The sequence below is a fragment of the Miscanthus floridulus genome, chromosome 14, assembly GCF_019320115.1.
Source record: "Miscanthus floridulus cultivar M001 chromosome 14, ASM1932011v1, whole genome shotgun sequence".
Classification (NCBI taxonomy): Eukaryota; Viridiplantae; Streptophyta; class Magnoliopsida; order Poales; family Poaceae; genus Miscanthus; species Miscanthus floridulus.
The window spans coordinates 40,726,790-40,740,962 of NC_089593.1; the positions used below are offsets into that span (position 1 = coordinate 40,726,790).

The 14,173-nt window shown below is 40.8% G+C and overlaps 2 protein-coding genes across 2 annotated transcripts; one reads left to right on the forward strand and one right to left on the reverse strand.

Annotated features, from left to right (window-relative positions):
* The first annotated feature begins 6,951 nt into the window (after positions 1-6,951).
* Positions 6,952-9,378, forward strand: LOC136505834 (protein ALP1-like). Its single transcript, XM_066500975.1, has 4 exons — positions 6,952-7,300; positions 7,692-7,935; positions 8,016-8,622; positions 8,907-9,378. The coding sequence occupies exons 2-4, from the start codon at positions 7,697-7,699 to the stop codon at positions 9,330-9,332; spliced, it is 1,272 nt and encodes a 423-aa protein (XP_066357072.1). The 5' UTR covers positions 6,952-7,300; positions 7,692-7,696; the 3' UTR covers positions 9,333-9,378.
* Positions 9,379-9,570: 192 nt separating this feature from the next.
* Positions 9,571-11,062, reverse strand: LOC136503379 (glutathione S-transferase T3-like). Its single transcript, XM_066498472.1, has 3 exons — positions 11,041-11,062; positions 10,383-10,810; positions 9,571-10,306 (listed from the first exon to the last, which is right to left on the reverse strand). The coding sequence occupies exons 1-3, from the start codon at positions 11,060-11,062 to the stop codon at positions 9,689-9,691; spliced, it is 1,068 nt and encodes a 355-aa protein (XP_066354569.1). The 3' UTR covers positions 9,571-9,688.
* Positions 11,063-14,173: the final 3,111 nt, after the last annotated feature.

Genomic DNA, 14,173 nt, shown 5'->3' on the forward strand with positions numbered 1-14,173 from the left:
TCGATTTCATCCATACGTATTTTATTTTATTTTTTGCCAGCTGCACTAGGCACTTGATTTGGGGATAAATCTATTGGGTGGAGGGATTCAGTAGGCCGGATCAGTTAGTATCTGTCAGGAAATCCTCTTCACCATGCTATCGTATTAGGCGGTTTTTGTCATATGTCTAAAAACGAATTATCCTTGTGCTAGAGTGCAAGACAAGTAAAGGATCCTACTTCATTTTGGTTGCTTTGTGTATTGCTTTTCTTTGGGAGGTCTGCTATCAGATATAGCACATCATATCATAGTTCAGGCACTAATATGTTGTGCAAAGATAGTGTTTCTGTAATCCCTGAGGGGGCACGTTTTCAGGCTCTGCTAAATTGAAATCATGTCATTTTAGGTAGTTGCCTGTAATTTTGGTGTACATATGGGATATGAGACATGGATGAGAATCTAGTCTATCATGCTTTTGTGTTTTTTATTTTGGAGTTACAAAATTTGCTAGATTGTAGATCATCTTCTACCTATGGATATGCCATAGGGCATCTTACTATGATTAGTTTCAGGCACGGTAAGCATGGAACAACTCTTTTATCTTCCTCCATGCATCGTGATATTATTTTCCCCTAATGATTCGAATTTTCAATTTCTAGCTCCTGTCTAATATGTCATATGTGCAAGATGATATTATTTTCCCCCTAATGAAATGAATGCCTGCATATGCCTGTTCAGTGGTGCACCTCTTTCAGCTCTGTAACTTGAAGACAGTATGGCTACTACACATCCAGGTCCTTCAGGCTTCAGGTAATAAACCACACCCTTGTATATTCATGGCCTCTTTCTCAAAAAAATTCTCCTCAATCTATTATTGTAGCTTTTATTTTCCTACTGTAATATATTTCTCAAGCAATTGATGTATTACATCTATTCAAAAGGGATCAATGACTTTGCCTGGTCACTACCAATCGTACTATCAGAGTCGACAAACATCTTCTCGTTTTTTAGGATTGAGGTGACACCTGATTTCATAGAGCTAATTTTATACAGAAGTTCCATCATATTAAAGCTCATCTGTGTTTGTTTTCTTCGTATTCCGTTCGCTCAATGGATTATAATATACAACAATGTTAGAATTTCATGGGGGTGATCTGATCTTGGTGGGACTATTCATGACCAACAGTTTTTCCTACTACCACAAGCTTTTGTTATGGTTCTATCATCTTATGTGATTCATCATAATTAAAAGCTATTTATAGTTAAACTAAAATTATATAGGAGTACAGACAAAGATGGCTTAACCCCTTCCCTCCTCCCCTTCCTGGATCAAAGTAAAGTGGTACATTTTGAAAAGCTATTTAGAGTTAAACTAAAGTAATATAGACCTACAAGCAAAGATGGCTTAATCTTGGTTTATATATGCCATAGCCCTTTTAAGTAATAATATCTCCATGACAGGGTGACATCCCCTCTACATCAGTTTGCTTGTGTCAGGTAGTTTAGTTAATGTGTTACACCATAGTCCCCGAAGATCTGCTCTACATTTTACCCAGCTACCATACCTTCTTAGTTAGTTCCTTTCTACTTAGAATGCCACCTTGCACTACAACATTGAAACTTGATTTTTGTTGCTCACTCTTTCTGAATTTCCTTGTTGGTTTGCCAATTTATGTACTTACGGATCATTTCTTTCATTTCCAGATAATATTTATAAGCATAGGTGGACGACGCAATGCAGTAAAAAATAGACGATGGGACTTACAACTACCTTGCATTAAGAGTTCATTCCTTGCCTTTTGGAGAGATTAGGTAACAGCTGAAGTCACCTCTCTTCTTTTTGTTCCGGTTGTGCAACCTATGAGCTAAAAGGAGGAACTCTATTCCCCTTTGTTGATTTATAAGTATGAATCCACACGTTAGTACTATCAATACGTTCGTTTTTGTTATAGAAAGGAGTATTTCTTCCCGCATGCGTTGGTGGCGCTCCGATCTTGAAAAATATATAGACATGTTTACATCTGTGACTGCATTTCCAACTGACTGCCGACGCGCGCGAGGGCGCGCATGATGGACTAGTTCTAATATATTAAGGCAGTTTCCTTTGGCCGCCAGCCAGACCGTCCACGTCACCCTAAATTTCCCTCTGCTGTCCGATCTTTCGTCGTGTGGTCCAGATTGCTTGTAGCATCTTTCGTTTGAATCAGCTTCATGCAGATCCTCGTCGCTTTGCAGTTGATTGTGCCAGCTTCTCCTGCGTCTGGTCCGAATCCGGTCGACCAAATATAAACAACAGCTTTTGCTTCTCCTTTTGGATTCGTCTGAAAATATCTCGCCTCCTCTTCCTCTCTCGAGCTCCATGCCTCTGCTCCTGGTCGCGGAACACCGCCTCCACTGCCTCCACCCCTGGCTTCCCTTCCTTCCTCTCTCCCTCTCCCTCTCTCTCTCCCTACGTGGTGCCGTGTGGCTGCGGGCCCCGGCACCGTCGCTTCACCGCGTGAGGCGCGGGCGGCGCCACGCCGGCCCTAGGTTGCGCTAGAGCTCCCGTGTCAGCCCCGGCGGCGGCCGTCCCCGGCCACAACGCGGCGCGTGCGTGCCCCGCCATTGGCCGCCGGCCCGGGTGCCCCCCGACGTGGCCTCCTTCCACACCTCTGCGTCTGCTCCTTTGCTCCATGAAACCCTTGGTGCCTGTGCTCGATGACCCCAGCTACCCATCGCGTCTTCCTCTTCGGCAGTGGCGCCGATGGCTCAACTTGGCGGCAGATCGGCAGTGCCTCACCCCTCCACCCATGGTTCCACGGTGATGGAGGCGGGTCACCCCCCTCCTCGCCTCTCTCCTGCCCCACAGAAGCCCAGCCACCAGGTATGGATGCCTATGGCCACTTTCCCTACTCTATTTGTGCTTTAGCTACAGTTTTTAGTTTCCTAGATTTAAAGATTGATTTATTTGGATTTCTTACCGGAGATGGATGAGGGAATGTAAAATATAGTTCCAGTACACTGTGTAAAATGCATTAATGTACTTCCCTTTGTCTACTATAGTTCAAATTAACGCATGTGGCAAACCAAACAAATATTTGTAGTTATGCAGCCATATATTTTTTTTGTATTTAGCTACAGAACATAGAATGCATTCGTCAGCCTTAGAGCGCGCTCTTGATTTTAATTCTTCACTGCTAACTGCAAATGTAGATTTACTCAACCTTGATGACTTTCTTTGCAACAAAAATATGAAATACAGCTAGCCTAAAATTATGTGGTTCTAGGTTAACTCTACTTTGAATAACATAGAGTACGATGTCCACTTTTAGATTGCCCTTGAATATCTGATACAATGTCCATAGTTCGTTCATGACTTACAGTGAACCCCGAGGAAGGAGAAACCAGACAGTGCTTTTGGAGGATGGACAAGGTGTTAGCTTCCTATGCTACAAAACCCTCGTCTACCGACAGAGGACAAAATGGACCTCCCTCTATCTAGATTGTTGCCATCTGAACCTTTTTTATGAAAGATATTTGTCTTGATATTACTGACATATTTTTAAATTTCCTTTGTGCTTATTGTTGTCTATCGAAAACTGACCATACATGTTCCAGGTATTTGCATGTGACCCCGCTTTTCTTTTTGGTCTTGTGAGTTCTTGTTGTTGCACAGGAAAGCAGATGAAGAAATAGTGGCAGCAAGGAGAGTCAGTTAGGACAATAGATGGTGAGTTCTTGTTTAACCCAGCCACTTCAGTTGTGTAATTCTTCTTGGAAACATGATAACCTAGAACGTATGGATTTAATTTTTCCTTCATTTTGGTGTGCTTTGCAGGAAGAAATACTGAGATACGTCTTTGATTGCTTAGACACAAATGGTATGGTCTATTGTGCCACGATTGGTGTTGTGCTTCTATAATATAATCCAAAGAAACAAATAGACCTGTTCCTTAGTTAACCTTTGCTAAATAAACCTGCATTGTTGCTCATGGTGTATGCACTGACCTTGATTATTTCTTATGCCATTGTAAGGTTTAATTCTTGGGCCACTGAACAAAGGAGAGGGATTGGGCTAACTTTAGAGTTTGCATTTTGGTCTGTTTTCTGTGACTTCTCTGCTTGCTTGTGCAGTACAGACTTCTCTATACCATCAGGTTGGAGACCAAATGGATGATTTCTTTTATCCTTTATTATTTCGTTGTAGATTCTCTTATCTCCTGATTCAAGATGAATTGTATTTAGTTCTTAATTTTTGCATGTTCGGTGTTTGCCCTACTGAATCTAATATCGTCTGGTTTTAGCTTTATTTCTTACAGTCTGGTGTGTAAACACTAATGTTTCGTGCAGTCCTGCTCCATAAAAGGTATGATGCTTCCTTAGAATAGTCCTCTTATATAATGATGTTATAGTGAAGCTTGCTTCTTTTAGAAGCAATGGGGGTTACGGCAGTAGTTTAGTTGAAGTAAAACAGTAGAGATTAATGAGGCTTAGCAATCTGAATATGCCCATGAATAGTTAGTGCTTAGTAAAATCCAGTACAAGTTTCCGATTGTTTTTACGTGTCTATGAGAATTAAATTCATTTGATTTAGTTACATGAAGTCTCGGAGACGAAAGCAATACAGAAAATGTCCCCATTCATGTTTATTACTAGCCATCTTAAAATTGTACATATGTATCCTCTAGCAAATGTAAGAAACAATTAGGTCCATTTTATGATGCTGATGGTCACTGAGCTACAGTGCTATTTGGGCAAGGTGACCCTATTGTGTTTAGGCCTAACACTTTCTATTTGATGAGCTCTTCATTTGAGAAGCTACTATGAAGGTGTGTACTTGAAATAGAGTGAACAATTCTAAATTGCTTCTATGGTTGCCTTTATTCTCATTTATTAATAGAGTGAAACCTGAGATGCAAGATGCATTAGTTAGGATGGTAAAAACTAATGTTTAAGTTCACTAAGTTATGAATTTAATTAGCTGATTGATCAATGCGTGTACCATTGACTTATATAATACCCTCTATTTACTCTTAGTTCATTGGAATTTAAAATGTTGGTTAATTTTCAGTTTTCCAACTTCCAATGACTAACTCCAGATTTAGTAGAGGTAGTAAGATCAGAGCATCATTTCTATTCCTGATTTCTATCTGATTAGCACATACACAGCCTAAGATTACTATGACTCTCACCAATGTTTCAACAGAAACACTATTTCTTAGCTTGCATTGAGAAAAAAAATATTAGCTTATCGATTTAAGGTAATGCATTGTCTTGTTAGTTTCAGTGTTTCTTACCTGATTTCCGAATAAAAAAGGCTTTCAATCCTGCGCTGCATCTTTGGTTGGATAACCGACGTGCGCAAGGACGCGTGTGATGGACTAGTTACATATTCATTGCATTGCGTTCAAAAAAAAATTACGTATTCATTGCAGTGATGAGCTCCATTACAGTGATGGGCTTATAACGAGGCAATTGTATTTTTTCGGGCTTTTTTAAAATTGGCATAATCTTATTTATCAATCTCCTAAATTAATTAAGACTCAACTTCAAAGCGAGCTTAACGAGACAAGACTAATGAGCCGAGCCGAGCCGACAGCCGAGATCGATAATCATTCAAAAATCAAGTCATTTTCATTTAAAAATGAATTCAATTGGAGCATTTTAAAAATGAGCCACCTCAGCGAGCTTTTTGTTTAGCCCTAGGGGTACATACCCCAACTTATATATATACTCCCTCCATACTAAAAAATGAAGTCGTTTTGGACAGCGATACGGTCTTCAAAGCATAACTTTGACTACTTATTTTTATAAAGATATTTATCAAAAAGTGATATATGTAAATTTTTGTGAAAGTATTTTTCAAGACAAATCTATACATATGGTTTTCATATTTCAAACTCAACAACTTAAAAGTTATTCATGATTTATATTCCCATTGTTTGACCCAAGCCTTATCCAAAACGACTTCATTTTTTAGTATGGAGTGAGTACAATACAATTGTATTGAGATAAAAGTCCATTTCACCTGTCAGCTATGAGATGGTTTAATATCATGCTAATCTCATACCTCGATTATTTTGGAGGTGGTTTAGTATGGAAATTTTCTTGTTTAATATCCCTCAATTATATCCCCTAACTAATTTTCTACCCTCAACCATAAAATAGTCGAGATGAATTTTTGAGATGTCTTTCGTGTGTCATAGTTTTATATGAGGTAATGAGCTTCGCGTGTCATTGACAGCTTACTTTCTCTCCCTCTTAGATCTTTACCAACACAATATGGTTGCATGCTGCTCCATCCTTTACGTCCTCATAGAGTGTCCATGTCATAGACGATAGGTGGTCGTGTAGCCTATCAAAGATGCATATAGAGGAAGCGCAGGTGTCATCTGACAAGAGGTACATGCAACAACCGAAGCACATGTTGTGGGTTTATGGTGAGGGAGTGACTCCATCGCTTGGGAGCATGTTCGGTTCCCGCGTTGTCTCCCAGCAAGAGCAAAACTCGCACCTGTGCGCCAATATTTCTCTCGAAGTAGAAGGTCATGGTACATCCCCTCATGCTCGTCATTTCCACTGCCACCTGTGACGCCACTCAGTTTTGTCTTCCATGCCTCTCCTGCTACGGACGAGAACCACCAAGAGATGATATCTTAAGAGTGCATCTAACCTCGTCGTGGGTTTTTGGTGGATCAATGACACACAATCAAAGGACTAACATGAATGACGAAGTATTTGAGAAGGTTTTAAGCATTAGAGCTTAAGTAATTGATGATCGGCGACCCTCCAATTATCCATGAGACATGACGTGGCAAATGAAGTAATATTGAGGATTTAAATTGTTTTATCATTTGGATTTGAATTTAAAATATTGTATTATTAAGAGGAATTCAAGTTCATGGTTTTTAGGTGTCTCCGTGCGCAAACAGATGCTAACAAAACTATTGAGGGACACTAAGAGCATCTCCAATGGTTTGCTAAATTGCACTTGCCAAATCTTGGGTTTTGGCAAGTGGCTAAAACAAATGGCAAGTGAAATAATCTTGTATCTCCAATGGTTTGGCATTTGGGCTTGGTAAAATAGAAAAGGAGGCCCACATCCTTCAACCGTTCAACTGTCGCGACGCTCGGCCTGGACCGCGCCCGTGTCTCTTCATATGCTCGGTGCCGAGATCTCGTGGCCGTCGTGCGTCGCTGCTTCATCGCGGCGATCTCCATCTGCTGGCCGCCATCCTACGCCGGTCTCCATCTCCTGGACGTGGTGCTGCGCCGTGGTCTCCATCTCCTGGCCGCCGTGCTGTGCCGATCTTTGATTCCGCCGTGTCTCCATCGTACGCAGGTCAGTATCTCGTTCCCAGAGTGCTCCAAGTTGGTTCGTAGCATCTCGTTCCCAGCATCTCGTTCAAGTTATTTGTTCCCAGCCTCCTCCGTATTTGTTCAGTATCATGAATATGCCTAGATGAATACATTGAGTTTGATTTTTTCAAAAATTACATTGAGTTTGTTCAGGCTGCTGTCTACATGTTCAGATTCCAATCAATATGTTCAGGTTACTGTTTTTGATTTTTTTTTTCAGATGTTAGCGTATGAAAAAAAATGTAGCCAAAAAATAATATTGCATCAACGAATTATGGAGAGTTTTAGTTATGATTTGTTTATTGCAGCAACCTAGTTCTTATTTTCAGTTATTGTGAATTGGGGTTTTGATTTAGGATATATTTGTCGTTCAGGAATCATGTCTAGGAAGAGATCCCTTCTTCGAACGCAATTGGATGATTCATCATCCGATGACGAGGATTGTTTGATATTAGGGACTGCTGCAATTGTTGATACTTTTGCCAATGAAAAAAAACACGGTGGCTCTGTCCTAGGTCCTAGAATGATTTACCGTGACAGAAAAGGCGGCCATGAGAGGATGTTTCAAGATTATTTGGCAGTGAATCCAACATATGGCCCTGAATTATTCCGTCGAAGGTTGGTGTTCTTTCACTCCGGATTGACTTGTTATCTGTGTTTAAATATTACTGGAGTTTGTAAAATTTATTTTTTTCCAGGTACAGGATGTCTAGGGAGCTTTTCCTACGCATAATGAACGCCGTTGAAGCACACGATGATTACTTTGTGCAGAAAAGGGACGCGACAAATGTACTTGGGTTGAGTTGCTTCCAAAAAATCACTGCTGCGATCACCTATGGGGTTCCCGCTGATGTCACAGATGAGTACATTCGCATTGGCGAAAGTACTGCATTTGAGAGCCTACGGAGGTTTGTTGTTGCAGTGGATGAAATCTTTGGAGAACAGTATCTCAGATATCCCACTGAGGCGGACACAACATGCTTACTTGCAATCGGTGAGCAAAAAGGTTTTCCCGGCATGTTAGGTTCTATCGATTGTATGCATTGGGCTTGGAAGAACTGTCCGTACGATAAGCAGGGTCAGTACAAGGGGCATGTGGAGCAGCCCACCATCATTTTGGAGGCAGTTGCTTCGAACGACCTTTGGATATGGCATGCCTTCTTTGGAATGCCCGGGTCTCATAATGACATCAATGTTCTGCATAGGTCACCTTTGTTTGATAACTTGGCAGAAGGTAGAGCTCCACAAGTTAACTATTCCATTAACGGCCATGATTACACAATGGGCTACTACCTAGCTGATGGCATATACCTAGGGATGAAAACGGATCGGATACGGACGGATATCACCGATATTACATTTGTTTTCATATTTCTGTCTGGATTCGGATTCGAATACGGATAGTGTCAACTATGTCGGATAGGATATGATTGGATATCGACATCATAAATATGCGATTTGAGTATTCGGATACGGATACGGTATCGGATGTTGGATATCCGGATTCGGATACAGACAGATCTCAACCCCTCTAAACAGATTCGGTTTCGAATACGGTCGGAAAATATCCGTACCGTTTTCATCCCTACATATACCCCACATGGGCTACTTTAGTCAAGTCGATCAGTCTTCCTCAAGGGAACAAGAGGCAATATTTTGCCAAAGCGCAAGAAGCAGCTAGGAAAATGGTCGAAAGAGCTTTTGGGGTTCTTCAAGCTAGGTTTGCTATTGTTCGAGGTCCCGTTCACATTTGGGACAAAGATACAATATCTCAGATTATGAGAGCTTGTGTGATCATGCATAACATGATTGTGGAAGATGAAGGATTCGTGGTCGACCCTAACGAGCGTTTTGATTATGGTGGAAATAATGTTGAACCTGCTCATGGACGAGCTACTCGAACACTTGATGAATACATTGATGCGCACCGGAAGATCAGAAACAAGGAAACACATGATCAGCTGAAAGAAGACCTCATCGAGCACTTGTGGAACCATCATCCAGATTTATATTAGATATTATTTCGTTTTATTTTTGCTTCATATCAGCTTGTTTTAATTAAGTGGAATACTATCTGTTTGAACTCATCGAGATTTATATTAGCTTGTTTTAATTAAGTGGAATGCTATCCGTTTATCATCATGGTTCCAAAATTCAACTTTGTCATCCGATCTGCATCAAGCATCTCTCGGTCTTGTCAAAACAGTAGTACCAGCAGTTTTTATCACATCCATTAGATTTGCCGGCCAAGAATTCATGATAACTAAAATTCAACTGAAATTAAGGATACATAAACTGAAATGAAGGTTTCATAATTGGAACTAAACAAGAACTTTAACTAAAATTGATATAACCCGAACTTGAACTAAACTTAATTTTCGCGCATCCTCTCGACAATCTGCTGTTGCATCTTCGCAAGCCATTCACGCTGGATCGGATTGAGGGAGGACATGTCCGCTAACATAATTTCTTTCTCTTCCTTCATTAGCTTCGCTTTTGCTTTTTTTTCTTCGGCTTCTGCTTTTTTTTCTTCGGTTGCCACCCGTTTCTTCTCTAGCTCAAATGTCGCCTTCTCTAACTCTAATGTAGCCATGAACCTCTCCTCTTTGGCCTTCTCCTTTTGCATATCCAAGGCTTTCTTCTCCTCCATCATCTTTCCCAAAGCCTCCATGCAAGCCTCGCCACCTCCACGCCTCAAATTTTCTTTTGCCTTTTTTATTCCTTCTGACCTTTTCCTTGGTTCCGGAGACTCAGAATCAACTTGTATGACATGATCCTCACTATTGACTTCATCATCTCTCGGCCTTGACACCTTACTCGAAGGCTTCTGTTTCTTCTTGTTGGCTTGCTTCTCTTTCTCAATCTCGGCCAGTTCTATCATCTTCGCTTTCCACTTGTCTTCTCCCTTCAATATGGTGTAGCAATGTAGAAGGCCAAATGATTTGTTGTCTTTGTCCCATTCAATATACAACTTCTTTGCTTCGTTAATCTGTACAAGAAATTGTCAGTGTATATGTCATTCACAAATAATCACAACTAAAATAAAACACCACATGATTTTGTACCTTGTCTTCAATAGTGAACCCACTTTGATTCCTTCGTAGAATTGCTTCATAGCATGCACAAAACTTGTTTACTTGGTACTGAATTGTCAGCCACCTATGCATGATGGAACTCTCAGTCCTCACAGCTGTACTTTTCTTGTGCTTCTCAAAAAAAGCATGAACTCTACCCCAAAAAGATGAACGAGATTGATTGGCACCAACAATGGGATCTTTGCTTACATTCAGCCAGCCTGAGCATATAATTTCATCCTCCTTCCAATGAAAATTTTTGGTCCTCTTCGTTCCCTTTGTATTCTTGATAGCTTGCACTTCGTCCTGACCTTGAGTGTCTTGAGTGAGTCCAATGCTCAACTCGTCTAAACCAGCAACGGTACCATCTCCTCCATTGAGAAGAATGTCCGACAAGAAACTTGCATCTCCTCCTTGCACTACACCAAAAGGGGTGATCTTTAACAATTTTAAAAGTTCATGAAAAGCACTACACTTTTTATATTATCTCCAAGACATGATTCAAAGCTTAGCTAAGTCAAACAACATAATCATTCATATCTGTATAGAGAGCATGCAAAACCTGATAGGGAAATTATAAAATCTATAGCTCCTAAATTATCAGGCCTATGGTCATGAAAATTGAACACAAGCTATATTATGAAGTTACCTACAACTTTGATATTCACCATATTCACAGAAAACATCATTTGCATCACAAAGCTAATTGCACAACTAAAATTGTACCTGCAGTCTAGACAACTAAGGCATACCACATTCATCTCTTATTTAGTTGCTATAAACTAACATGTTCTTGACATACATGCTACTCTAAATAGCTTGTGACCATATTCAAATAATCATAGCACACACTAATAGCTACGAGAAGCATCATAGGACAATAACTACATAGATCTATTAGCAAACTTTCATCCTTTATGTATATAATGCAATATATATGCTATTTTTAGTGCTATATGAGAAGAACTAGTTTGGGGCTAATATTTTTATGAGAGGAAGATGATGATCAAACATGATTACTGCACAAATTTCATATGCTTAGGTTTTATAATTTAATTACTATGAAAAATACAAATTGCTATTGCAAGAAAACATGTAAAAGCAAGATAAATCTAAAGATCATCATTTTCTATAAACACATAGACATATTATATGTTATTATGGTAGCACAACATCATACAAAGGTAGTGGAATCACATTTTCCATTTTTACACCTACATAAAAATTATAACTTATTTAAAACCATTTATCAAGCAATAAACAAGTTAAATCAATCATACTACATCTAATTAACATGAAATTTTTACCACAATACACATATAGTATCAATAGCCTACCATAAAAAATTTACAGCAATTGAAGCACCACAACTTTAGATATGAAAATGACAAGCAAAACAAGCTAAAATCGCCTATTTAACAAGATTAAATCAAAACATGATAAAAACAGTACACAACTAGCATGTTTAACATTTTTCTTAGCTAGAGAGTGTCATCACAAGACTAACATAACTAGAATCACAATTTTTGGACTTCTATAATTCAAGATATGCATCTAACCAACTTAAAAGGATTTCTAAAAACACTTTGCAAGAATAAATAAAAACATCAGAAACTTTCTACTAACACATCTATACTATAGTATAAAGAGCGTGCAATCTCAGATCTCCGATCTCTCTCACAAACCACTGTTACCGGCACAGTCAACTATCGGATGAACAGTAACGGGTTTTTATAAACAGTACCGGGTTCGAAGATAAACACTAACGTTTTTTTAAATAAACAGTAACGGGGTACTATGAACAGTGTTCAACCCATTAAGGAACAGCAACACCCTGTTTTTTTTTTACGCCTCAATACAAATCTTTTCCCTCCACTATTGCCCGCGCGAAGCGCGGGGTTCCCTGCTAGTATCATATTATGACTCTACTGTGTATATCTACTCACAAGTATTCCAAAAAGTCCTCATTTGCTATTTTAGAATTTTTCTACAATTTATTATGATTTTTCAAAGTTTCAACCAAATTAAATGCATAAAGGAAAAACAACTTTGCATCAGAGACCCTGAACTTTTCTAGAATTACCCACAGTCTTGCAGCACTATTCATGTGAGTCATGAGGTCTACATTTTGAACCCTCCAAAAGTTTCTAAATACGCGTGAGATCCTTCCCTTCTCCTTCCACGTCGCACAGAGCAGAGGACGGCCTCTGTCGGTCGACTCCGACCATAAGGAGTGTCATTGGAGGCGAGGGAGGGGCGCTGCGGGGCCGTAGGACCAGCGTGCGGCCATGGGGCTCGTGTTTGGACCAAAGATGGCTCGTAGAGGCTTGGCTACGGCGCCATATGGCGGTAGGAGGCCGGCTGCTCGGCGGCTTCAGCTTTGGAGTGGCGGTGGCACTAGGAAAGGGGCTAGGGAGGCATGGCATGCAACGGTGAGGGTGATGGGGTTAATGTTAAAAGCTAAGGGGATGCTGTAACGACCAGTCCCGACATACATGGCCTAGGCCCACTCTTCCTAGGAGTGGTCCCACCCGCGTAGCAACCCGCTTGAACTTTCGTCCTCGCTTCGTTCAAAACGGTTAACCGAAGTTTACTACGCGTCCCTGGCCCTGGTATTTAAGTTGATCCGGCGAATTCAGAGTTTCCAGTATGGTACTAACGGGTTGTGCAGTGTTTTTTCCGCGGTGCTACAGTAACCCGTGAACAGTACCTCCGAAACCGGTCGGACCATTTTCGGATGAGCAGTGCTCGGTCTAAGTAACCCGAAGTTCGGATGGTACAGTAACCGGCCCATGTTCTGCTACAGTGTCACCGCCCATACTGAAATTTAATTGGGCCCACTTTGGCCCATTAGGATGTTACAGATGCGCGGAGGAGCGCGTGGGAGCTTGGTCGGCTTGGTAATGGTAGCCATGGCGACCGTGCGCGTGAGCAAAGGCGAAGGAGAGGGAGAGCAGCGCCTGGGAGAGTGGAGAGGCGAGTGAGGGATGGGGAGGAGTGCACTCGGGCTCTCCCCATCTACAGCGGCGCTGGCAGAGGAGGTGGGACGCACGTCAACCATGGTGGGGGCACGTCCAGTGCATGGAAGACACATGGGCACGAGGTCGAACAGGTGGCCGACGTGATTCATCCTATTTTGGAGGCCATGTTAGGGCTGCTTACGGGCCACACTGGGCTATAGTCTTTGAAGCAAAGTTGTTCCTCTCCTGATGCTCTTCAACCCCTATTTAGGATGCCAGTCAATTAGAGCTCTCCATTAGCGATGCAATAAGCTCCAAATTGACAGTGTCAACGTATTAACAGCGACAAACAAAAATCCAAATTGATGGTCAAAACGAAGTCAAACGAGTGGCATCTTTTTACATGCTTTTCTCCACCATGTATACTCCAACTTTTATTTTGGTACCAAATCAAGGTGTTTAACAAAATTTGGAGAACGCGGAATGCCGACATGTCAATGTCAGTTAAGTGACAAAGTAAACTTTTGCTGTTTTGGAAACTATTTTTGAAGATCCAAATGAACCCCAAATTTGATGAGACTTAATTTATTGTTTTCACCATGAAAGGTACTTCAACTCATTTTAAGGAATCCAATTGAGCTACCACATGAATTTGGATGATAAAATGTCGCAAAGAAGTTAACTTGTTGCTGTCACTTCAGGGACTTAGAAAAATTTCTGGGAGCCTAAGATAGCAGCTACTTCAATCTTCAAGCCTCTGTTTGACTTGCTTACAAGATGATCTAGCTATTGGTCCAAAAACAAAGTTCGTTCTACATAACA

What these genes read in the sequence shown, in the direction of transcription:
- LOC136505834 (XM_066500975.1), top strand. Translation starts at nt 7,697, where the DNA reads ATGTCTAGGAAGAGATCCCTTCTTCGAACGCAATTGGATGATTCATCA. An exon ending in CCTGAATTATTCCGTCGAAG is followed by an intron (nt 7,936 to 8,015) that starts GTTGGTGTTCTT and finishes ATTTTTTTCCAG; the next exon opens with GTACAGGATGTCTAGGGAGC. An exon ending in GCTACTACCTAGCTGATGGC is followed by an intron (nt 8,623 to 8,906) that starts ATATACCTAGGG and finishes TTTCATCCCTAC; the next exon opens with ATATACCCCACATGGGCTAC.
- LOC136503379 (XM_066498472.1), bottom strand. Translation starts at nt 11,062, where the DNA reads ATGGTGAATATCAAAGTTGTAG. An exon ending in GGTGAATATCAAAGTTGTAG is followed by an intron (nt 10,811 to 11,040) that starts GTAACTTCATAA and finishes CTTTTGGTGTAG; the next exon opens with TGCAAGGAGGAGATGCAAGT. An exon ending in GGTTCACTATTGAAGACAAG is followed by an intron (nt 10,307 to 10,382) that starts GTACAAAATCAT and finishes TTTCTTGTACAG; the next exon opens with ATTAACGAAGCAAAGAAGTT.